We start from the raw sequence: 25,963 nt of genomic DNA on the forward strand, positions 1-25,963 counted from the left end.
GAGAGGTTGATAGCCGCTGTCGCAGGGAAAGTGAAGCTGCTGGAAGTAACAACGGGGAGTTTGTTAGCATCACATGAGCATCCAGACTTCAAAGCAGCTTGACGGAATCGGGGAGTACTGACTATTTGTCTCGCCCTCAGTTTAGTGAATTTTATGACCAGAAATTATTCGATCAGGATCCCTTCTACAAGATGTGTAGTACAGGTGATTTCTGAACTTGACGATATGGAGACGGACCAGTAGACCTACCAACAACGTGTACCTGCAGGAAATTCACCCAAGGCTATTGCTATCCTCTTCAGTGGCTGTTGTTTTTTAGTAAAAATATGTTCACTTCTCTCAACATACTCCTGCATGGCAGCAAGAAGGTGCGCTATGGAATTCAACGCCACAATCTTCGCCCAGCTGTGGATGAAGCATGGTCAAGTCATGGCAGTACACATACTTGAAACAGATGAGAAATTGAAGTTCATTTGTGATGGGAAGTTTGACAGCCCCAGTGACCGAGTCAAGCGTTGTCTTTTGCCGTGGCACAAATTGCTGAAGAATCCGAGATGGTCTTGGAATTATGCACATGGATACTACCAGAAATAATGGTGGCATGAACCATTGTGGAATGGGACAGTTCACGGAGAATACTGGAATAGCTCAAGTATCTCTAGGTGATTGTAAATCCTGTTCTGGCTGATAGCTTCGGCCTGCTGCGCCCGTCCATGTACAATGATGGTAACATGCATTTCTGTTTTCTACATATTTGCTGGCTACTGTACTGTGGTATTACAGTTGCAGGTCCCTTTATATATATAGAAATATGTTCAACCCCCCCCCCCCCCTCCCCCTCCCACATTATAAATATGAACTAACAATTTCACTGTTGGACTCGCCGGCAGCTACAACATATAGAGAGCAAAGGATTAATTTATAGCAAAGAAAAGGACCAGGGGACTACAAGTTCCGCTATAATGTCCACGAACAATTTAACTGTATTTGAAATAATAATGTTTGATACCCTGAGAACTCTGAAACTTTGCAGCACTGTGGATATTATGTGGATACAACATTTATGGAAGGAAAAGTGGAATATTATAACACATTGTTCAAATAATTATAGCACTGTTGAGATTGTGAGCACATTCCAATCAGCACTCTACATATTTATAAGCGGTGGCAATCGTTAGGAATAGGTCATGAGTTGTCAGAGTGCTCTAGTATATGAGAGAATGTTTTGTTTGTCTAATCGACGGCTCGTTTGAAGCCAGAGTTGTTTGAACTTGTTTCAGTCGACTTGATTCTAGACCGTAGTTGAAGGAGTACTATGAAGTATACACCAGACGTAGTCCGAAAGGTATCTCGTGAGAATTCTGTCGGTACACATCAGGTATCAGCTTGCAAAGATGGCTCCTCTCTGTTTCTTGAAAGCCTGTATAGTTGGACTGTGGCTCCAGCGATTCCCTTCTCAGAGCAGATACCATACCCAATACGGTCAATGCATATTGGACAGACCTGTGTGCACAACAGAAATAGTGGAGAGAAATCTCTCAGCTCATGAACACATCAGTGAAGTTTGAACTGCCGTTGTTTGTGGCCATCAGTATAAACCTATCGACTATAAGAATAATGTGCAAGAAAAAACCTCGACCGTAAAATCCCGCCAGAGCGCCCCGTCTCTCCCATCCGCCCCTCCCTGACTTCTTGTCAGGGACGTGATTGATTGTATCCTCGTATGACTCTGTCGCAGTCTGTGATGCCGTACTGCACTGTAGACGTGTGCTCGACCCCGTTGGAAATGTACGCAACAGTGCCCACCCTCCTGACCAGGGATCGCACAAACCCTGCGTTTTTCGGATCTGTTCTACTCCTGGCTCTTGACCTTTGGTCGGTGTACGAGATGCACGAACAGTTTTCGTAGGGTGAGTACTTTTTCATGTGGCACTGAATGCGGCAAGTAGGACTCGCCCATCCGCCCCTCCCCACCTGAAGCGTTGAGGAGGTAGGGGCGCTCTGGCGGGATTTTACGGTATAACTAAGGCTGGGGCCATGGAATTATAAAGCATCTAACTTAGGGAACTGCCGATTCTGGTCTGAGTTGCGTTCGAGGCATGGAATTCATGATGGCTATCGTATGTTGCATTGACCAGAGATCATATAAAACTTCCAAAATGCCACATTGAAACACGCACCACTTTCGAGTACTTTGGTATCCCCCACCAAATGGGCATTCGTTCCCGGGGTGGCAGGCCGCGGTCACCATTCGTTATGCCTGGATCAGATTTCATTGACCCCAACTGTCATGAAGAATCATTTTTACTTTGACTGGATTTCAGTACAAGTTGTAGAACTGCAGAATCAATTTTATTGTATTTGGGCAACCATTTCTCTACATTTCTCTATTTGGCAACTTATGATAGAATTTTTTTATAAAATACATGTCCAAATTCCACATCTACCCAAATCGGAATACTTGATCACGTATTCAGTACTAAACGGAATGTTTAGAAACCGCCAGGGAATAGGAATGTGCTAACGAGAACTCCAGGCCAGAGTACTAGCATACGAACAAAACAAGATAAAAACTCACCAGTATACTTGTAGTAATTCATGTCGGTGTAATATTCACGATAAGCAACGAGGCACCCTCCGATTTGGTCAAGCTGCTTTGAAGTCTGGTTGTTCAGATGATACAAACGGGCTCCCCATTGTTACTTCCAGCAGCTTCACTCTCCCTGCGACAGCGGCTATCAGCCTCTCTCTCTCCATCGTCGACAATTATCACAGATTCAACATTCTACATTCATCAGCACTGAATATGTCTCGAGACGAATTTAGCGGATCAACAACGCTTTGCTGGAGATAAATTCTCGTCTGGAGGACCTTCAGGGTACCTGGAAGGGTATAGAAGACGGGATCGCTCACGACGTTGGGAGAACATAGCAAACAACCTCCTCTTCGATTGAAAATTGGCCAAAAAGTGTGTAAAATGTATGTGCGCAGGTGCATTTCCACTGGCAAGCTAATCCCTCATTACGTCATCAGCGCTCGCTCGGCGAAATCCAAAAAGTCGTCTTCCTGCTCGACTCGATCGCTTCTGGAGACTCGTTCTTGTTCGAGGGGTCTTCTCTTTCACCTACCTTCGTCTTGGCATCGAAAACTCGGCGTCGAAAATGAAGCCGGAGTGCCCCAATGATATACAGACTCAGTGCACTGTATACAATCCCACTGGCCAAACAAGTACAGAGTCACTACATGTATTAAACATGAAAACATTCATTTTTACTCCATCATGACCAGATGACTACTGGTACTACTAGTAGTAGGCGACTAGACTACATTTGTAGACTAGAGTCTCCGAGAGTAGATCTAGTAGAGTAGAGACTGACATCAGTCCATTTCCTCCCTTTGCTTGTAAACAGTATTCGGACGAAATAGGCACCAATACGACAGTGTACAGGAAGGTTGAACAGCAATGGTTTGAGGAAAAATTAAATAACCCTAACTTGAATAAATGCCGGAAGGAAGAAGCCTTGTGCGCTAGGCGAAAATTGGCAGCTGCGAATATGGAGTCGGTGCGTCGGGCTCCTGTCGTGGAGACACGCGGGCATGATATCTCTTCTGTTGTAGCTGAAGTAGTAGACCAGTTTCTACAGTTGGGCTCACAAGGCATGGAGAGCGAGTCTGGTGCGGCCAGCCTGTGGCAACAACTCACCGTGCAGCCGCTACAAATCACAGCGTACGTCGTTGAAAAAAGATACAATTCAATCTTATAATTGTTATTTCTATGTCGTAAAATTTGAGTTCTCCCAAATAAACTGGCAAAAGATTCTGATTCCCGAATTGCTTGCTCTGTGATGCGACAAGCGCATGAATCCCTATCTTGGCAAGAGAATATAACATCGGTCCGATAACTAGAATTTTAAAACAAAATAAATGACGTCCCTCAGAGTGCATACACATGCTAATTAATTAGTTTTAACCAATGTGCTCTTACGACTGCCAGCGGAATCAGCTCAGCAGACTTTGTTATTGAAGACACTGCAATAATCATGGCCAGCCATGTTGTACCGAAATCGTAATGAGTGCTAGATCGGAGTTGACAAAACGACAATAAAACCTGCCTAAACCGGACGCCTGTGGTGTAGCGGAAACTCTCCTGATTTAAACACTAACAGGATTCCGCTGGATCTAGGGATGGAAGTTCGATCCACAGCACTTTGGTGCATGAACATTTGTGCGGTCAATTCAGGATTCCGCTTGGTACAGGGTTCGGTAAACACACAACGTTTTACTTCACCGTACTGTGGGCAGTTGTTCTTGAGTTCGATTAATCATATTTTCTGGAGAGAAGCAAACAAAACATCGGGCTTTGAGAGAGTTGAAAAAAGATTGTTTTGCCAAATTACGCATCAGTCAAGTCCAACAAGGTATTTCGAGCCCCAAATTTACTGCTGTACCCTGCAGCACGTAAGTAAGTACAGTTTCTCTGGGTGAAATGCGCCCAGAAGTGCAAAGCTGGCACCTTGTACTAGTTCCGATTACATCATTGTATTTGTACATGTGTACGTCCAGCCGCATTCGTGCCACTTCCAGGGCGTGCGAGCTGTGGGCGCCAACTATGCACGCTGGGTCGGATTTCACTGAGCGCAACTGTACTAAGTTTGAAAATAATTAGGCGATGAATTTTGGACTTTTACGGTACTGGTTCTTGGTTTGTTTTGATGCAGCCTTCACCATTTTATGCCGGCTCAAGGATATTCTTGCACACACTTTCTAATGTTGAATCTTTGGTTTTTGATTTCTTCGGGTTTGCTATTTTCACAGCTACCTAACTTGTCTGATAGCGCGCCTAGTGTCTTTGGATAGTGGACACTGTAAGTGATGCAGATATCATCATAACTTGCACACACATGCATACACATGCACACACATGGCGTAAGGCAGCACCCCCCCCCCCCCCCCTCACAATCACAAACCACGCACACACACGCACACGCACACCACACACATGGTGTAAGGTAGCACCCCTCTCCCCCCCCCCTCACATACACAAACCACATGCACACACACCACACACACGCACCCCCCCCCCCCCCCCCACCATGCACACAAACACACACACACTTACCCCCCCCCCCCCCACCATGCACACAAACACACACACACACACTTACCCCCCCCCCCCCCACCATGCACACAAACACACACACACTTACCCCCCCCCCCCCCACCATGCACACAAACACACACACACTTACCCCCACCCCACCATGCACACAAACACGCACTCGCACCGTAGGCTATTCCCTCCTTTGCCACCTTTTACTGGCGCTAATGTACGGACTCTTTCTAGTTAGGAGGCAAGGTTGTGGACTACGCAAGGAAGCGTTCGTTTTCCCAGAAAGAGTTTCCATCCACATATTTCCATTATGTTATCAATCAAGTGTTGAATGTCACTGCTGAACCAAGTGTGAATATGCTCACCTTTCTTGTTCCATAAATGAAGGAGGTGGTGATTTCTTGCCCAGTTTTTCTATTAGAGTCTTGCTAGTCTTGTTTGGCCGAAGAGGTATCTGTACTTGAGGGCTCCTTCGGGAATTTCAATATTGATATCATGCACTGCACAATTCCCCTTTACCTAGCTGGACCATTCAGTTTTATAACGTGCAGTGCTAACTGCCAGATTTGTGCGAAAGGATTTGAAACTCGGATTTCGAGCCAAACGTATTATTTAAACCAAGGTAACAAGATCAATATCCCTGTCAGCTTTGTGCCTTGTTGTCACACTATATTACTGTATAATATCTCGTTAGCTTGGTTAGCTGTTAGTCATACCTCGAAAGGATTTGAGCGTGCAATATTTTCTTCATTCTGTATGCTCGCACTGCGTTTAGGTCAGCAGCCTCTGCAGAACGTGGTGTCGGAGCTGTTCACTCGCGACGCCGCTCGCCAGGATCGTGAGGACTTCATCCGCTGGTACGGCGACTGGGTCAAGCAGGCGCCGGTGACGCCGGCACCGTTGACCCAGCGATGCGGTGAGCATTTTTTTTGCGGCCAAGTTTGGCATGTGTCGTGCAATGAAACATGTTCTTATGGCTCACTGAGATATTCGGACACTCAGTTATTTAGGACGCCTATTGGCTGTACCGTCTTGGGCGAATTTACGTACACTGGAACCTGTCTAAGACGACCGCTCAAAGGACCTGGAAAATGTGGTCTCTGTTGCCAGGTGGTCTCCTTATCCAGGGTCGTTTGACTGGAAATAGCATCCCTTAGTCCTGGTTACAGTGGTCTTCTGGGGCAGGTGGTCGCCTTGACAGGTTTTACTGTCCTTGGACCTCCCAACTAAGCACTCGTCTGAATTGAACACAGCTGGCCAGGTGTCTGCGTGTCTCAACCATCACCTTACACTCTTCATGGCTGTCCGATCTCTAATGTTAAAAATAGAAAATGACAGCCAAAGGAAACACTGCCATTTTAACCCTTTAAGAGCCACAGGAAAATTTCAAAATTCTGCATTTTTTCGTGTTCCTTGGATCATAGCTTCAGTTCTACTCACTCAATCCTCACAATCTAGGGCTTCCTGGAAAGGTCTCCGCGAGAGGAAGAGAATGAGGTCGACCATGATAGCCAGCACACCGTCTATCCAGCGCTAGATCGCAGCGACAGTACGAAAATGCCCCAAATGCGTCCAATTGCGTCCCGTTCCAGATATTTCATTTTATTCGGTCGTGGAGTTCCAATTTTTTCGCTGTGTACTCTTGACAATATCAACAGTGAAACCCGTGCAAATTCGAGTAAACCAGCGTCACGAAAAGTCTCAAAATTCTCAATACTAAAGTCGCACTGCGCGCTTTTGAAATTGCCGCGATCGCGGCTCAACTTACGAGTGATTTATCTCAGGAACCGTTGCTCGCAGCGCTTCGTGGATTGTTTCTACCGACAGGTGAGAGTTTTCTCTTCGCCCTGGATATTTCGATCACTGGATTTGAGCGAGATTGGACTGAGTTACGATCTTTTGAAGTTTTTCATTCAAGTATGGGGCGGCTCTTAAAGGGTTAAGTACTTCACATCACTTTACAGACACTCCTTCTGGGCACGGGACGCTGGATTACTAGTGATGGCATGGGCCAGATCTGCTCTAAGCCCCACGAGAAAAAGACAGGGCATGGTTCAGATGCTGTCTTGTGTAATCAATTTTTATATCTAGAATGGACTCGGATGGAGAGCCAAGGATAAATTTATAGAAAAGAGAGAAAGGACCAATACACTACAAGCTGCGTGTTATCGCATGGGCTGATTGTTTAGTAACTGGTGGTGTTAGTGGACATCATAGCGCAGCCTGTGGTTCCTTGGGCCTTTCTATTTTCTATAAATGTTATATCTAGCCTTATGCGAGCTTAATGGGCCCCACCACCACACTCCATCATTCACCCCAGTGTCTGGAGATATGTGGATTTTGTAGAAAAAAAATGCTTTAGTCCAGGAGACTTTGAGTGTTTCCAAGCCAAGTCGTCTCTGTGCTGTGCCATGTGCTTGTGTGTGTTTGTGTGGACAGTTGCTTTCCAGCACGTCATTCTCAACACGCTGCACTTCATCGCAACATTCTACTTCACGCGGTGTCCCAAAGTGCCGCGTCCAATCTACCTGCGCTGGGAATGGGGTCAGTTCTAGTGTATAACCAATCAGTGAGCTTTGTGTGTTTGTGTGTGTGTATGTGTGTTTGTGTGTGTGTGTGTGTGTGTGTGTGTGTGTGTATGTGTGTACGTGTAAGGGTGTGTACGTGTAAGGGTGTGTGTGTGTATATGTGTGTACACGTGTCAAAGAATATGAGGCAGAGGAACAGATGGCTGCAAGGTGGTCGATCATGCATGCACACATGTACCTTTTCAGCCCTATGGGTATCAATGAACAGCTGGCTGCCACTTGCACGACTCAGCGTGCCACCAAAAACACAACTATGACTGGCACATGGAACTAGAAGGCGTCGATTGACTTAGAAATGCTGGCACAGAGCAACCCAGTGAGAACTAAACTGGTGCTGTGCACAGCGAGCATAGTTTAGCAAATGGAATTTCTTCATTGTGTGCGTAGCCAGTGGAGTTGGATAGTTTGCATAAAGTCCAGTGCTGGACAAGCTAGGTCTCTTGGTGTGGGAAAGAGGTGTTGAATTTCCTGCGGGACTGGAGGCAGACTCCTGGAAGGGGCCTGGGTGAAGAGGAGCATGGATCGCCGCCGCTCATCTGGTCTGCATAAGAGATGGCTGAAGCGCCGGTCCACGTCCTGGCTGGAGGTGGGATGTAAGTTGTGTGCAGTGCTTGAGCAAAAACCCATCCTGGAAAGTCATTGATGTTTCCATGCTTTCGAAAAATCTTCTCCCAGGCGGTCTGAATGTACACTGTTTTCCTGTAGTTGCCTAATTCTAACAGTTATCTACAATTTTCGGAGAAGATTGTTGCACGTTATTTTATGACGCCTTCTCCATCTCACCTGTCTGCTTGCTGATATCCATCCCTCTACACTGTGTAGCTCGCAAACTGGAGCAGCAGCAAGAAGCGGAGCAATACGTACGTGAATGGCAGTGATGTGCACACGGCGCAGGTGTCCTGTGTGTGTGTGCTTGTTTGATTGTTTAGCTCTACTTTGCTTTAGACCGTAGGCACAGGCGATATCTGCCTGCTCACTGGGCATATTTCCACAGTTGTCGCAAGATGATGATGACAGTCTATATTACTTGCTTCGGATCTTGTCCTGTCTTCGGGCATGAAGCAGCTACCTACTCCGAATCGATTTGTGAACTCAGCTATGATCAGCGGGACATGATTATGGCATTGAATTAGTTAGATTAAATGCCCGGTAGTGTTGTGCAATGAGGTGTCATCGCATGATTTTTTCTATTGCTAGACTCAGTACAATAGTCATGCGTAGCCTTGTAACGTAGGCCCAGTTCCTGTATTCCTCTCTGCATACAGGAAGTCTCCAGGTGCTGGCTTAGTGTGATAAATCTTGCATGATCCCGTACCCATTCAACATAGTTATTTGTCTTCTGAGTTTCAGGTTAAATTGCAGAAGTACATTTACCGCATTTTCCGGGAGTATAAGCTGCACCCAGATTTTTAGACATGAAATGCAGACATCTTCTCCGTTTATCACCGTCAATTTGACAATGGTAGTACCGTAAAGTCCGGAGCAAACGCCCACTTCGCAGCAAACGCCCACCCCAGCGGGTCCATACTATTTTCGTCTTTTTCAGGTCAATATAGTTGTAAACAACTGGCATGAAGGTCGAATGCGTACGAGAACGACTGTAATGCCTACAAACTGCCTATGTCCTACCAGGAGGCTGTGCAAAAGCGATTGCCATCATCTTCCTGCAGAGAAATAACTTCTGTCGAGATTTCCTTTCATTCGATAAATGTGTTGTCTTTGTGGTAGTTCATTCTCCATGTGGTACGAGTAATGCCGTAGAAATTTGTGCAGTGCCATGATGTCGCGCTGTCAGGAACAGTACCGGTATTTGTTCTGATGATGCGTCAGTCAATGACTTGACTGGTCCCAATATTGCAGTTGCAAGTCGAACAGGGTATGTCACAGAAGCTACACCTACAAAGTCGCTGCTAACTTGTTGAAAACTCCGAAGTGCCCAAGAAAAACATTTGCCTTTGGGCGTTGTGTGATCTCGAAATGATAGCTCGAAACACCGTCAGAAGTGTATTTGATTCCTTCAATACTCTCAGTTCTTCGCTACCTTGTTATTCGGAAGAAAACCCGTTCGGCTTTGCGAAATAAAACAACCATCATTATAAAATCACTACGAGCTAGCTCGTTGCTAGTGCCCAAAGAGATTTTGAAACCAGGAAAGTGGACATAGTTTACCGTAGCAAAGTGCTCTTTCCGCTACGATGTGAGATGCACTTTCGTACAGTAGGGGTGACAGTGCATGGGGTCAGTGTGTACAGGCCAGCAGATCTTGCAAAGATGGGGTGGGCGTTTGCAGCGGACTTAACGGGTATAAGCCGCGCCGGCTCTTTTTGGGTGAATTACTGGTGTTTTAAGTATGTGCAGTGTGTCATTTTGTTCTAGGTTGTTAGTTACTTTCTCACATAGCTCTCTCCCTGCTCACATCTCTTTTCTGTCACCCAAGCCCATGGGATGCAGCAAAACTGCAGAATTCTGCCGACTATGCTTGTACTTTGCTCTGTCTTGATCCCGTAATGCTGCTCTGGTGCTGCACTCTCCTGCTGCAGGTGTTCAAGATGATCTCGCAGGAGTCTCACTGGACGAACAGGAAGACGAAAGATCAGACGCTGTTCATCAAGTACCTGGTAGATCACTGTCGCACGGGCTTTGCACGTGGCAGCATGACGGCATGTGTGCCATCCTCCTCATCGCTCACTAGTCATTTGAAAAGTAAGCGTGCACACGCCAGGACCGCCGGAGCCAGTTTTTGATTGGTCCGGTAGTATCATGGCCTATCATCAAGAAATCTGGGGGTTATGAAATCTTGCTTTCATACATTGTGTATGATATGGCAGGTGCATACATGTACATGTACGTGTATGCCCTCAACAATAGGAAACAAGTGTCGAAGTTGGTCCGGTAATAACCTGACCAAGCCAACCGGTTCCGTCGGGCCTGCACGCTGCAGACTATGATAAGGACAGTGATCCACGCACACGCTTTGTGCTTTGAGGTGTATTGCCAGCCGTGGTATAGTTCTCCTGAGCAAAGTCACTACTTTGGTGTGTGTCCCACGTGTATGCTTTCTCCAAGTTGTTGGTTTGAGGCTCCTCCATCTGAGTGTGCATTGTTTGAGTGTGCATATATGTGTGAGCGCTTGTCGGTGTTGCTACAGAGAGATGGAACTCATTGCGAACGATTCTACTTGTCTTTTGTATTATTACTGTTTGATGGGATAAAGTGCAGGCGTCAACTGTGTTATGTTCAACAACTAACTGTTGTCGCTTTCTCTATGACTCCTTCTCCATCTCCCTCTCTATGCGTGTGTGTGTGTGTGTGTGTGTGTGTGTCTATCTGTCTGTCTGTGTATGTACATGTATGTGCATGTGTGTGTGCGTGTGTGTGTGTGTGCACATGCACATGCGTGTGTGTGTTGTGCACGTTTGTGCATGTGTGTGTGTGTGTGTGTGTGTGTGTGTGTGTGTGTGTGTGTGTGTGCACATTTGTGCATGTGTTGTATCTGGTGCACCGTTGTTACAGTAATGCATAGCATGCACTATGCACATCTGTGTCAGCTGCTAGCATGCGGCAATGACCCCAGCAACCCGGCCGACACCTCCGACAAACACCCAACAGCGTCCGCTGAAACGGCTGTTCTCTATGTCATTGACCTGTTGAAGAAGGTAAAGTCCGAGAGGGACCAATTGCAAGCCTATAGAGATATATGGCCGTGTGGTTTAACCGTTACAAGAGGTGGCCTTGGCTCTTCTAAAGTGAAGCAAAAATTCAAAATTTTCTTTCCTGTGAGTCCTGTGCTCTGTCCACCACAAGCATTGTTCACTCTAGCTGGCAGGTATAAGGTCTCGTGTGTGTGCATGGTGTATAATTTGTCATGTTGTGTTTGCTGTTGTGGTGTTGCAGTTGCAGATATCGAAAAATTCCAAAGAGGAACAGCTGCTTCCCCTGCTTAGCCTCTTCTGCAGTCTAGCCACCATGGTCAGTGTACATGGAATGTTGACGTAAATCTTCACTGGAGTTTGATTGGGTTTTGATTGAATTTGGACTGGATTTGGACTGGGTTTTGACTGGACTTGATTGGATTTTGACTGGGTTTTGACTGGATTTTGACTGTAGCCTGGCGCTTCCAACTTCTTAGTTTCACTGGAAACTACCCTTGTTTGAACTGGTGTCAGAAAGTAGTGTACACACCATAGATCACTCCATAGTAGGTCCATAGGCACATTGATTTCTAATTGTTGGTGTTGTTTTTGTTCTCCATGCAGACACCAACTCTGTCCAATCAGGACTTGGCCAACGCATACCAGGCTGTGCAGCCGTTCTACCTCTGGCCACAGCCCTACTGTGAGGTGGCCAGGGACGTGCTGGATTTCATCTTCACTGAGCAACGATGTCCTGGTAAGACGACTCTGTGAGCTTGACGCTATGCATTGCTTCACCAGTGAGTATTGGAATTACAGTCAACCATGCGAATAAGAACCTCGGGTATACGAACAACTAACGGATAATGACACAATATTCAGACCTAATGATGATTGATCCAAGGGAACAGTATTGGCCTTCAGTTTACTGGTTATATCATGTTGTGATATGATGCTTTTGATGATGTTCAACTCACCCCATGTCTGTTTATATCACAATGCAGGCATTCACTTCCGGCGTCTGCTGCTGAACGAGCATCAGATTGAAGTACCACGCCAGGAGGACATCACGAAAATGTAAGAGCGTTTTTTTTGTGTTTCATCAGATTGTCAGTCGCTAATCGATTATGGCCAAAGGCCAGTCAATGGTACAACACTTCAAACAGCTGACTTAACCACATGCCTCTCTGGTTCAGGATTGCATAGTCAACTGAATCATTCAAGGACTTGATGCAGACGGTACTTGTGGATGCTGTTTCATGCCGCAAGTAGATTTCAGACATTTGCCAGAGGAAAGAGCTGAGCTGTTTATGGCAGTAAGCCTGAGGAGAATATTGACTGTCATCATCAGCATTCGAACCAGTAATTTTTGGTTATGGGTAAGCGACTCTTTGACCACTTTGTGGTGGGTCTGATCTACTCACCTCCAACCGCTTAGGAGCTGCATCTGCGCCCTGATCCTGTAGGGTGATGGCGTTCCGACGGATGCGGAAAACTCAGGAACCGTGATTTTTTTCTTTTTTTAAAAGCGACTCCCTACTTGTCGGCCATGGTTGGCTAACACCCGCTCTCTTCACATTGGCCAGTGTTCCCACTGCGCCTTGAGATGTTGCAATCAATATTAACTGAAGAGTAGCCAAGCTTTGTTTGGACGTGGTCAAAAATGCCCCTGCAGCCTCAAACAGTATAATGGAACGTATGTATCCATTTCCCGCCGTTAAGTTTTGCGGTTCAAGTCCACTACGACCGTACACACTGTCATACCAGCTCTGCATAAAAGATCACGAAATTTGTAAGGTCATACTCATGAATATACTAGAATGGGTTGTACCTGCCAAGAATGGGGCAGCTTGCCTCGCAAAAAGGTGACGGCCATCGTCAATGCATTCCTCCCATTGGTGCTCTTTTGTACAAGTCACTGGCTCTGTAGTTCTGCAATGGGATCCTGTTGACACTCACTGTGCTTGACGATCTTCTCTCCACTTCTCTGTATTTGCTTCGTGTTCAGCAACTCTGAGTTTGTGCATGTGATCGTGGACAAGAGTGCGCCGAGGGGAGAGTATTTCGCCGCCTCATTTGAAAGTCAGAGCATGGACGACGGCCTGCTGAAGCGCAAGCTACTCATGCACATCTTCTACTCGGTCTTTGGCTACACGTCACAGAAAGACCTGACTGAGCTGGAAGCGGATCTCGAGGTATGCTGTGTGCATTACAGTGCGGAAACAATGTTGGTGGAAAATCGGCTGGAAGTCATGGTGTATGCATTATGGTTGGATGTGCTTGCGTGTGCGTGTGTGTGTGTGTGTGTGCGTGTCTTTCCACCGTCGCCGGGTTGCACTGCAACAGCCATCTCAGTGGTTCATCCTTGCTCAGGACCGCCAACAGTGGAGGGAAGTACGGGTTGCCCCTCAGTCGAGCTCCACCATGCCCAAGTCTGTGCATTGCGCAGTGTGTGACCGGAACTTCTCACGGGTCTCAGATAGGACGCTGCACAAGTGCACCACTCAGAGACGGCTTCCCATCCAGCTCCAGCGTGGATCAGTGCAATGCCAGAACTGCCAGAGGTGGTTCCGCAGCAAGGGTGGCTACTCTGTTCATCGATGCCAGCCTGTCACGAGTTCTCCTACACCAACAGTCAGTCTGTCTGTGCCACTTTCAGCTTGTTGCCAGCAGCACTGCCCAACATGTCAGCGATGCTTCCGTTCTGCGGCCGGGTTCAAGCGTCACAACTGCAATCGTGGTGCGAGACCATCTGCTGCTGAGAGAGCAGGTCTGCCCCTCAGCTGCCCACGTTGTAAACGCAATTTCCGCCGGCAGCAGGACCTAGCCAGACATTCGCGGTCCTGCTTGTGATCCGTGTCCCGTTTTCTGGTCCCCTTTCCATAGGGGTGACACTTGCCCCTCTGGGCAGTCATGCTGCTAGTAGTAGTAGTAGTAGTAGTGTGTGTGCGTGCATGCGTGTGTGTGCGTGTGTGCGTGTGTGTGCATTTGTATGCTCATGTTAGTCTGATTCTCTGCTTATTCCAGCCAAAGTTTATCTACCCAAGCATACATCTATTGTCTGGTCAAAGCACTCACCCATGCTGACCATCACACCCCCCCCCCCCATTGGCCTCTATTATAATTATTTGTACAGCTGCAGTTCGACTTCCGAGGCAACATAAACTACAAGTAATTGTAAACCTAATGCACATGTTATGGAGTTTGTCATCTGTCTATCTGCCTGACCTTGTGTGTGCTGTGTATATGTTATAGCCTCTCTTTGTTTGGTGTGCTGTACTCGGTTTTTGTTCGTTCAGAATTGTCATGAGCCTGACTTGTCTCACCTCTGTTATCACGGACTGACGGCGTGTGAAGAGGCCGCTATGCTGGCCGACCAGGAGCAAGGACGCAAGAAGCTGAACGCACGCCTGCAGCACCTGAAGGAGATTCTCTCGCAGTTTAGAGGTCAGCAAGCTCATCTCACACGCCCGGGTTTTGCTGCTGAGGTGTAGTACATTTTTGGAATGTTTCATGAAAGAGGTTTTGCAATAGTCCATGCAGGGTCTTTTGCAAAATTCGATACAGAAAATCATAATCTTCACATTCCGTATCATCTACTAAATTGAGCCACACAGATTCTTGCTGCACATTATTTTTTCTCAACACATAGCGTAACCTAAGGAAACGAGGAGTAGAAACCAGAGCCCATTTTTTTCCGAAGTCCGGAAAAGGGATATGCTGTGGTTTGCAAAAGAACCCTGGATATGCATGGTAAAACGAGAAAATGTTTCCAATCAATTGCTCAAGAAGGACGTAATCTTCTTTGTGCACAAATACGCCGCCGCTGTCCTGCATATTTTTGTACTATTGGTACTCTAGTTTAAACTCCGATGGAGAGTCAAGGATTCAAATTTAAAAAAAGAGGACGTGATGCAGCTAAGCATCAGGCCGTTGAATGTCATGATCTAATCTGTCAGTTTTGTGCTAATTGTTGCACACTTTTGACTCAACAGTATTCTGCTTATAACCGTTAGTGTTGGACAAAACGGATAACTTGTAAACTTTTGGTCCTCTTTTTTTTAATGGTACTCCAGTTGCTTGTGTATCTGTACACATTTGCATAGCCGCTGGTGGCAGCCCAGAAATGAATGTGCACAACTTTACGTTACTTCACTTGTTTTTTTTGCAGGCAGACAAAGCCATAGCAGTCTCCATTCACGGTCCTCGACTGAAATGGGTGCTACCGTCGAGGAAGTCTATTCAGTACTGGCCAAACCTATGCTCTGGCTGCCACCCTGGCGACCGCACGAACTGCACGTCTTCGATGGCGAAGTGAGCGACTCGAGCGGTGCCGAATCCGCGCTCCAGAGCATTCTCACAGAACATCAGGGAAGAAGACGGAAAGATTCAGTACCGACGTCCGCCGATCTCAAGCACTTGAGAGGTATGGTGGAATGATTTGACAGGCAATAGAAGGCATAGCAGGTCTTCCCCATCTAGACTCTTGCTTGTGCAAACCTTAGAACACCTTGGGTACATTACCCTCAGGTTCTGGAACTGAATTTCAACGTGTGAGGTTAAACATGGCTATAGCATCTGCTATCCTGTGCAAGTGTTGATTGAAGATTAGTGTTGTGTGTTTTGCATTTACGAGTCCTGTATGGATGTATGCATGAGTGCATACTGGTACATGCATAGGGCTCATGCTTTTTGTACCTGCATGTGTACATGAGTTCATGCATACTGGTGTTTGTTTAACACTCATGCTCATAATATGTGCATTGTGTGTGTGTGTGTGTGTGTGTGTGTGTGTGTGTGTGTGTGTGTTGTGTGTGTGTTGTGTGTGTGTCTGTGTCTGTGTGTGTGTGTGTGTGTGTGTATCTGTGTGTGTGTTGTGTGTGTGGTGTGTATGTGCGTGCACGTGTGCCTGCATGCACGTGGATGTATTTGTGGACAGGACTTGCTGGTAGAGCGCAGCGTTTGAAATCGGACTCTGGAACGGGTTCAATGAAGCAGAAACCCGACACACCGGATAAGAGTGCTTCCTTACCACCGGAAGCTGTGTCTAGTTATGCACGGAGGTCCAGTGATGATGAGCCAGCTAGGCCTGTGTCCAGTCGAGATGGGGAAGATGTGAGTTCTTTTTTAATCTGTACCTGAAGTGTGTGTATGTGTGCGTGTTTGTACTGTGTAGTTTGAATGTATGGATCCATTCTTTAAGAGCTATAGTTTTTGAAATGCAACAAGTGAGCATGTATGCGTGTGAGTGGGGAGGGGGGTGTTGGTGTGTGCCTATGCCTATATGACTGCCTATGGTGATATCCGTCCATCTGTCTGTCGTCCGTCCGTCCACCTGTCTGTCCGTCCGTCCGTCTGTCTATCTGTCTCTCTGTCTATCCGCCATTCTGTGTGTCAGCTTCATAAAACATGCAGTACCTGGAATTCTCCATGATAGGATGATGATAGGATGATGATAGGATGATGATAGGATGATGATAGGATGATGATAGGATGATGATAGCATGATGATAGCATGATGATAGGATGATGATAGGATGATGATAGCATGATGATAGGATGATGATAGGATGATGATAGGATGATGATAGGATGATGATAGGATTTTTTACTTTACATGAAGCCAAGTCTTCTTCCTCTCTTTGCTGCTAATGGTTTCAGTTCGCTTCAAGCTCCTTCACCAGCCATGGATCCCGGCTTTTAGACGCCGACGCCATCATTAGTGAGGTGATGTCTTCTTCGTCGGCCGAGTCTACCCCGAAGCACAACCTGTCTCCGGAGAAGTCCCTCCAAGGTTGGTTCAGTGTTGTGTCCTTCTGGTTTTTGTGGACTTTGAGTGTTTCACGTTTGTGTCACAGAGAAGTGTTAACTGGTCCGGTTGGATTGTCTTGGAGTGTGGTGTATGCCTTATAAGCAGGAGAGTTTTTTTGCTCACCATATCTGCTTCTAAGAGGATTCCTTTATGCAGTACATGTTCTAGAAAATCCTTGCCTTGGTTGTGCCATAGCTACGATCATTCCTTGGTGATCAATGCATTTTTTTCCATGGCAAAAAGTCATGATCACACGGAGATAAGATTGCCACTTGACCTGCCCCACTCGTCAACTCTCCTTGTTCTGTGTTCCTACTGTGTCTACATGTACATCATGCTTGTTCTTGGCAAATATTATTTTAGTCAACAAATATTCGGCGCATGTTTGTTTTCAGGTATTTTTGGCCTTGTGATGTTGGGCCGAAATTTTGTTTTGCAAGGTTCAGTGTGACAGTGTGTACAGGCGGCAGCAGTACAGTCTGAAAGTTTGATGTGACTGAAATGGGTTTTAGCAAGAGTACATGAAACAGAGTGTGCAGCTCGGATGGGTTGCTGTCACGGCGAAATTCCGTGATTACATCATTTTAGTGATGTAGTGCGTACAAGCAGGATTCAAGCAGGTCTCTTTCTGCACAACTGCAGCTCAGTTGTACGCACTACGCCATTTCCCGCCTCAGATCTGCACCAAAATGATGTAATCACGGAATTCCGCCGTGACAGACACCCATAGCAGAGAAGGCCCCAAGCTGCACACTCTGGTTTTCATGTACTCTTGGTTTTAGCCCTGAGAGGCCGAAATTTGAATGGGCCGAAAATTTGTCGACTTACAGTAATATAGTCAGGTAGAAACTGCATCCCCTTGGATTTTATAGACCAAGTCACAGGTGTCATGTAAGTACTCTAACTGCTACCTCTAGTCGATGGTGATGCATTCAGTCCAAGGTCCAATTTAATTGTTTAACCTCTGTTCTTTCGTGTGCATGTGTGTGTGTGTATGTTTGTGCTTGTGTGTTGTGTGTGTGTGGGGGTGTACGTGCGTGCGTGTGTGTGTGTATGCGTATATCTGTGTGTGTGTATATGTATGTGTGCGTGTGTGTCTGTGTGTGTGTATGTGTACGTGTATGTGCATGATGGACGCTGCAGAGGAGTCTCCACACAGCAGCGTACCATCAAGCATGTCTGGGGACACCGGACCACTCGACGACCAATCCTCTGGCAGTTCGCAGCCGGGCTCTGCTTCTACCACGCTCAAACCGGAAGGCAGCAGTCTGCAGGTAACCGTTGACGAGGCCGAGCAGTTGGACAAGGAGAATAGGTGAGGTTGTGTGCACTGCAATGTTTTCTGACCCCTGCCTTGTACATATCCGAATTGCCACCATGAGTCTGGATAGGAAGTGCACTATTGTCTGATGCAACGATAGTGACCTCTCTTTGCTTTATGGCAAAGCATTGCATGCTGGACAACGATCAACAGTTCAGTGTAAAGTCCCCTGGACACGACATACTGTTAGTGAATGAATACAGATTCTCTCACTACTTGATGGTACTGAGGCCGAGTCTCACGCGAACCGTGAATATTGTTGGAGGTACTTTTGTATTGCAGCTTCACGTTCAAGTCGCTCTCCCTCTTTCATGTCCAGCTTGCTCTCCAACACTCCCCGCCCTTGATCTTTGTTTCCAGCTGAGAAGACTAAAGAAGCAAAACTAATATTCCAGAGGTTATTTGAATGACGTCGTTGTAGATGTTGAGCGCTAAACCTATCCGATGCCACTGGACATACAAGATGTCTATTTTTTCTAAATGATGATCATGTTATTACGAGTACACAGCCTCTTTGTTCTTCGTTCTTCGATGGCCTTTTCCGAAAATTGGGATGTTTTTTTATTTTTTTCATTGATTGTTGTAGCCCTGAGACCGTTTTAAAGCGTATTGTGAGCATGTATGGTTTCATTCTTTCACAGCCTCTGTACAGCATAATGTTCTAGCTCAGCTCACTCCGAAAACTCCTGTCATATTTTGATGTTGGAGATTTCTGGCAGACATGTGCAAACAATTCACAGATTTTTTGCTTATGCTTTCACTTTTTCCAGTGAGTTTCTTGCCGGCTCGTCGAGCACCTCATCAGACAGCTCTTTGCGCAGTCCACCCACCGACTCCGCTCCGTCACAGTCAGCACCGCAGCCGTCACTGCTGAAGCCCTCGAGCAGTGGAATGACGACATCGCGCAGCATGGACTTCACCAGCGGTCGGCCAGCCAGCAGTGCCGGGAGTAGCCGGTTCAATTTCGACACGGTGGACTTCTCTCATGGCAAGATGGCGGCGGCAAAGTCATCAGCAAGCCTAGACAAGGTGAGTACCGTATTGGTCCGGAGTAAAAGCCACACTTCGAACACTCAACCCCCCCCCCCCCTTAAAAAGGTGGTTGCTGCTTATACTCTGATGATCAAATCAACGGTGATATATAGGGTGGATGTGTGGATTTAGTGGCGACAAAAATTGGGGGTGCGGCTTATACTCAAGTGCGGCCTATACTCCGGAAAATACATTATGTGAGTTCTCTCCTGCTGTTTTCCCGGAGTGCTATTGGCCAGCCGCAGCATCGCTCACGACGTACAGGACAAATCGACCGTGTGGCAGTTTCAGGAGCGTCAGAAGGTATTTAAGGGTGGTACGGTGAGCCACCTGAAGTACGGTTTACTCGTGAGGTTGGAGGGTGTCTCCTCTGAAATATTTCGAAACTTAAAGCTCAAAATCAGAGCCTTTTTGTTAATTCACAGGGTACCTGGGACAAAGGGTGCTACGGTCAAAACCATAGTGACCGTAGCGTGTCCGACGCCCCTGCACTTTTACTGCACACACAATAGAGAGGTTAATATGCACGCTATTTCTGACGTGACGCGAAAGTTCAGCTCGTGTTATTTGGCGCACGCTTCAAAGAACAACGTGAGTCACCTGCAGCTCACGTCGAAATTTGGAGTTTTATATGAAATTACGCGTCACGTCGGAAATAGCGAGCATCTTAACCTCTCTATTCTCTGAGGACATTCTTTAGGAATATTGTCTCGTCCGATAGTCCTCTGCATCCTCCCTGGTCATTGTGTGCGTCACTGTGCAGGCTGAGAATTTGCCATCACCGTCGCTTCGCAAGCGCAGCAGCTACAGTGAGATTCTGAAGCGGCGCGGTTCGCACAAGGCCGTCATGTCCCGCAAGAACCCCATCGTCAAGGTGATGTTTGCCGGAGACGATCGCACGGTGCGACTCGTCAGTCAAGCCTACGTTCAGCTGAGGTCAGCACTGTGTCTCTCTTGCTTATCTGTACGTTGTGTGTGTATGTGTCTGTGGGGTTTTAGCAAGTGTGTGAGCACATGCGTAGTATGTGTGTGTGTGCGCGTGCATGTGTGCGAGTACAATGCTAGATAAACTCTGTCGCTCATGAGTGTATTTTCAAGGCAACCTGCCAATTCTGTTATTTTGTTTCCTCTTGGAATGGTGGGCTTTTTGTGCCCCTCTCTCCCCTCCCCTTTGTGCCTTCCCCCCCCCCCCCCCCCCCCCAATCCTTCCTCCCTGAAGCCCAAACACTTATCCCGATGTCTCGTGTATTTCTACTTGACATCTTCTTTGCTGTGTGTGTACGTGTGTCGTGTAGGCGCAAGTTCAAGTTTCTGTTCGAAGGCCTCGACGTCAAGTTCTACTACGTGCCGCTGAGCAGTGCTGGTGGTGGTGGTGGTCTGGTTGATACCGTGCCCATACAGGTGGGAGGTAAGGGGTCACAACTGTGGCATTCACTATGACTTTCACACTGTGTAAAGTACATTCACGCTGACGCTCCAACCGATCTTCTGTCAGGAGGGTTGCTCTGAGAAACAATTCGGAAAAAAATAGTGCAGAGGATCTTGCACCACGTACTAAAGACTGTATCCATCGCTCATCCAATCTAGTGTTTGTATGTTGCTGTTGTGAAGAGCTAGCTTGACAAGAGCTGTCGATCTGTGGCACCAGGGTAGGCCAGTCTTTTGGCAAATACTCTCTTCCTCAAGTACTTGGATTGTGTGTTCCAGAGATCAGTTCGGAACTCTTCTGGATTAAAGGGGAAGTTAAGGCTAAAATCAAATTTTCACCAGTTGTAGTCTTCGAGGTGCGGAGTCGAATGGTCTTGGTCCGAGGAAGCTGAGACGCTCCCTTCCTCCTTTATTCCCGATCGAACTCGCGCACTTCCACCAAAACTGGGTGACTGCGCCCTACTAGATGAGGATTTGTATGCAAAATGTCACTAAAAGCGCCATGTCGTTCTTATAAAAGCACGGATGACCGCGATTGGCCCATATATTGTAGTCTTGTGGACGCTGAGTCGACTGTTTTTGGTCCGAAAAGGCTGCGATGCAGCGTTCCACCTTTATTCCCAATCGAACATGGTTGAACAAGTCGTCACGTGCTCCTGGGTGCCCAAATCACCTGGTCACCGCGCCAGCAGGCGACAACTTTCACACCAAGGCTCAACTCGAGTTCAACTCGAGTGACAGGACCGCACCCGAAAAAGGTCAAACAGGCTAGTAAGTTGTACCCTGCAGGCACGGTGACCAGGTGACTGGTGTACGCAGGAGCACGTGACCAGTTGTTCAACCATGTTCGATTGGGAATAAAGGAAGAATGCTGCATCGCAGCCTTTTCGGACCAAAACCAGTCGACTCAGCATCCAAAAAACTACAACATATGGACCATTCGCGGTCATTCGTGCTTTTATAAGAACGACATGGCGCTTTTAGTGACATTTTACATACAAATCCCCATCTAGTAGGGCGCCGTCTCCCAGTTTCGGTGGAAGAGCGCGAGTTCGATTGGGAATAAAGGAGGAAGGGAGCGTCTCAGCTTCCTCGGACCAAGACCATTCGACTCAGCACCCCGAAGACTACAACTGGTGAAAATTTGACACGCCCACGCAAAAGGTGGCTGGTGACTCTGAAATCAATGCATTCTGTGTGTACTTATTATCTGTGCAACAGGCGTTGCTCAGCTTCCCCGTCGCTTTCACCTGTACGAGGGCGCCACGATCAGCTCTAGTCGCACAGCCGGTACACCCGAGTTGCTGACCTCACTGTTAGACCTGGAATCATCAGGTGAGGAATTCAGCTCTGCTGATAATGTAGTCGGGGATCTATGCAATGACCCTGCAGAAAGAAGAATGGCAAGTTCTACTGTCTGACAATCATGCCAGTTCGTGATTTTATGCCTTACAGGTCAAGAGCGTTATATATTTCTTTGACCAAGTACCGTATTTTACCAGTTGTAAGTCTACCTTTCGTTACCTAAAAGTCGAAGGAGAAGAGGTGGGGGAATTACTTCCGGACTTACAGCCCCGAACTACCGGTTTTCGGGAAATGACCTGCATCGCATGCACGTGTGGACCGTGTGCACGCATTTTGCCAATTTATTTGCACTTTTGCCAGAATCTGGAGTTTCACCCCCTCCTATGACGAAGCCTCGGAGTGTTTCTGTGGTTTGTTGTTGTGTTAATAGCAGGTGGCATGCGTGCGTGTGTGTCTGTGTCTGTGTGTGCATATGCATGCGTGCATGATTTCGTGTGTGGATTTTTTTCTTCGCCGTTTACCAGGTTCCGACGAGCTACCGCAGAACGGAGGTGATGTGTGGTTCGGTCGGTTCCTGGCTCATCTCGACGGTTGGTATGAGCGTAATCTGATGCTGTCCGTTCACGGATCATTACGTGTTCTACCACAGGTTGGTTGTGCAGTACTGTAAGACCACATATTTAAACATCAATTTAAGTTAGCAATCTCCGGAATTTTGTGGGTTAGCGAGGTGAAATTCTGTGTCAAACCCGGCAAATGACAGTACATGTACATATCGCTTTGTACATAACGACTTCAAAAGTGAAAGATTTTTTTAAGTTCGTTACATAGAATTAAATGTTCGTTAACATTTCTGGTCTAACAGTGCAGTAGTGTGGGGTGCCGTAGACACTGAGGGAGTCAGCCACCTAGCCTGGGCCGTTCTTATTGTCATGACTACAGTTTATGCGCAATAGAGTCGCCTTGTGTGTATCGCTATGCTGTGCTTCATGAAATTCTACCCTGTGCGTTCTTCGGCACTACGTTCTTCGTCACCCGGCCGTTCTGTAGATGGTATTGTGATATTCTGAGTTTTGCTGATCCTCTAGTGAAAGTGCAGAGCAGTCATTCAAGCTAAGTAATGTTTGCCTATCTACATTCACTTGGTCGTGCTGCCCACCTGATCTCTAAATTCCACACCGGACTCCTGTATTCACACACACTGCGTAATTCTTTTGTGGACGTTGAAAACCGATGTGAAGACCGGGGCCGGCGCTCTTGCTCCTTTTTTTTGTCTTTTTCGCGTAACTTACATGTGTTCATGTACAAACTGTAAAAATGGACTAGCAGTGCTCCCTGCTGTAAGGTCTACGGCCCTTGGCCGCTTGACTTCTCAAAGTATTTCAATGTCCGCCACAGTATGTACAGTACAGACCATTAAAAAATCAGTCATTTCATTCTAGTACTCATCTTCAACATTTCAGCAAGTAATACTTCTGTAATTTATATGGTGGGAAAAGCCTCAGGATTTCTTACGACTAATATTTTGGCAATTTCCCGTAATTACTGGATGCTGTCATTGGCGTGAGGTGTGCTGGTAGACAAGACCTGTTTGCAATGATGGTGTCTGCCTTACTTTGCTTAAAGTCAACCTCACATAGATCAATCAAGTTGACCGAGTCCCAAAAGTGCTAGTCTAACCCATCATGCACGTGTTCATTTTTCCTATGCCTCTTTTTCCAACAGGAGGCATTAGACTCTGAGGCAATACTGAACACACTGGATGATGCAACATCAGACAGTGGAGGACCCACACCAAGAACGGTCAGTGAGTGTGCTGCACAGTATGGAGGTCATGTGATCACAGCATGGAGGTCATGTGATCACAGTATGGAGGTCATGTGATCACTCTATGGAGGTCATGTGATCACAGTATGGAGGCCATGTGATCACGGCATGAAGGTCATGTGATCACAGAATGGAGGTCATGTGATCACAGTATGGAGGTCATGTGATCACAGTATGGAGGTCATGTGATCACAGCATGGAGGTCATGCGATCACAGTGTGGAGGTCATGTGATCATAATTATGGAGGTCATGTGATCACATCATCCTCTGGGGTGTCTGTATGGAGTGGTGCCAAGAACACAGGTAGTCCACTCCACACGGACGACGGGACCAGTTAGGTTGTCCAGACCATGGCCGAGACGACTCCCTTGGTCGCCAACGCATGTGTGCTGCTGAGGATGTCCTGTGTACCCGTCGTATCAATCACACAGTATGAAAGACCAATGAAAGACCAATGAAAGACTGCTTCGGCAAGTCCTGCTTTGTGCTCATGATGTAGTAGCATACCGTCTGGACTCGCTGCTCTCTATCGTTGTATAGAAAATATCTGACTCGCGACTGCACGGCTCAGCAGCTTCCTGGCCCGTCTTTGTATAATTATTTACAAGACTCAGCGTCCAAGTGTTTCAAACACTCTCTTGAGTTGCCACGACCTGCTACAGGTGATATCGTTTATGTAACCACCCTGTGAATGCACATTATATCTGCTGTTGGCTGGACGGCTGGCAGTATGGCCACCGCTTGACCGCCCCTTCAATGTTTTTGTATATGGCTGTTGAATGCTATGTGTTGTGTGGGTGCAGGTGATCTCGGATGCAGTGTTCAGCTATTGTCGTCAGGCTCAGTATGAAGTCAAATGCAAGCTGTATCAAGTCGAGGTGAGACTGCGATCTGCACTGTCAAGGCCCGTTGGTCCAGGAATGTTATACAAGTATGCGGGCTGTTTCAACACAAGACAATTACCAGCAGCACAATAGATGGGAGAGCTGTGTGTTTGTGCTGGGTTTACCTCGTAGTTTTCACTTTGTTTCCACCATATATGCGGCTGCAGTGGAGTATTCAACTTCCATCTTTCGTTGTAGTGACTATTTTTTAAATGGTCGCTTTGATCTCACACCTGTTGTCCGGCGCTCATTACCGGGACTGTGTTGTGCAGGTGACGGATGCAACCGGTCGCACGGAGACCTATGTTTTCCTGAATCGTGTGGAGATGATCATTCCCGGTGAGGACTTGTCTCCATTCCTAGGCTGATCAGTGACGGAGCGTATCACGTAGCCATGTATTACTGTCAATGTGTATAGTTAATTCCGGTAGCCGGTGTGGTTTCGGTACCGCTGGGCCGCTTTTTCCCAACGGCAAGTAACGAACTTTGGATCCACTTGGGTCCAGTTTTTGTGTGGGCCCATACATGTTTGGGTGGTTTCCCTTCCCAGCATAGTGACATATCCACTGGTAGTGATTGGACTAGGCCCTCCCGGTCATGGACCCACACCTACCGGTGGATGTGTCACTATGCTGCAAAGGAAAAGCACCCGAAACATGTATGGACCCATTATAAAAAAATGGACTCAAGTGGATCCAAAGGTCGTTATTTGTCGTTAGATTTTGACTTCTGACGTCATCACTTTCAAGCCCTATTGAAGTGAACTTCTTATGGAATTGGATGGGTTAATAGTTAGGTGGTGTATACTCGTATACCACTGAAAGTGCCAACATTTGGGACCTACCAAAAAAATGATGAAGTTGGTTGCTTCTACGAGGAACACGCGCTTCATGCCGAACTTGACACTTGACTGACTGACGACTGCCACCCGCAGCACCAACAGTACCAACAAATGGTAACAATGGATGACATAATACAATACAGGCTGAATGTTGATAAAAAGAGTAGCAACGATAAAATAAT

General features: G+C 46.9%; 1 protein-coding gene across 2 annotated transcripts in view; it reads left to right on the plus strand.

Moving 5' to 3' along the window:
* The first annotated feature begins 3,338 nt into the window (after positions 1-3,338).
* The window catches only part of LOC135819539 (uncharacterized), a 28,178-nt gene continuing 5,553 nt past the window's right edge, over positions 3,339-25,963 (plus strand). The window contains exons 1-24 of one of the 2 annotated variants that reach the window (XM_065332765.1): positions 3,339-3,727; positions 4,816-4,865; positions 5,886-6,026; positions 7,550-7,654; positions 8,521-8,558; positions 10,239-10,401; positions 11,212-11,354; positions 11,593-11,667; positions 11,955-12,087; positions 12,335-12,407; positions 13,339-13,525; positions 14,630-14,777; positions 15,502-15,756; positions 16,270-16,445; positions 16,992-17,124; positions 18,286-18,457; positions 19,234-19,492; positions 20,259-20,431; positions 20,791-20,903; positions 22,145-22,258; positions 22,753-22,877; positions 23,954-24,031; positions 24,860-24,934; positions 25,213-25,279. In XM_065332765.1, the coding sequence (XP_065188837.1) occupies positions 3,555-3,727; positions 4,816-4,865; positions 5,886-6,026; positions 7,550-7,654; positions 8,521-8,558; positions 10,239-10,401; positions 11,212-11,354; positions 11,593-11,667; positions 11,955-12,087; positions 12,335-12,407; positions 13,339-13,525; positions 14,630-14,777; positions 15,502-15,756; positions 16,270-16,445; positions 16,992-17,124; positions 18,286-18,457; positions 19,234-19,492; positions 20,259-20,431; positions 20,791-20,903; positions 22,145-22,258; positions 22,753-22,877; positions 23,954-24,031; positions 24,860-24,934; positions 25,213-25,279 (3,169 nt within the window). In that variant the 5' untranslated portion in view covers positions 3,339-3,554. Of the gene's footprint in view, positions 3,728-4,815; positions 4,866-5,885; positions 6,027-7,549; positions 7,655-8,118; positions 8,292-8,520; positions 8,559-10,238; positions 10,402-11,211; positions 11,355-11,592; positions 11,668-11,954; positions 12,088-12,334; positions 12,408-13,338; positions 13,526-14,629; positions 14,778-15,501; positions 15,757-16,269; positions 16,446-16,991; positions 17,125-18,285; positions 18,458-19,233; positions 19,493-20,258; positions 20,432-20,790; positions 20,904-22,144; positions 22,259-22,752; positions 22,878-23,953; positions 24,032-24,859; positions 24,935-25,212; positions 25,280-25,963 lie in introns of those variants that run through there. The other variant, XM_065332766.1, reaches the window with a different exon arrangement.

The sequence above is a fragment of the Sycon ciliatum genome, chromosome 6, assembly GCF_964019385.1.
Source record: "Sycon ciliatum chromosome 6, ocSycCili1.1, whole genome shotgun sequence".
NCBI lineage: Eukaryota > Metazoa > Porifera > Calcarea > Leucosolenida > Sycettidae > Sycon > Sycon ciliatum.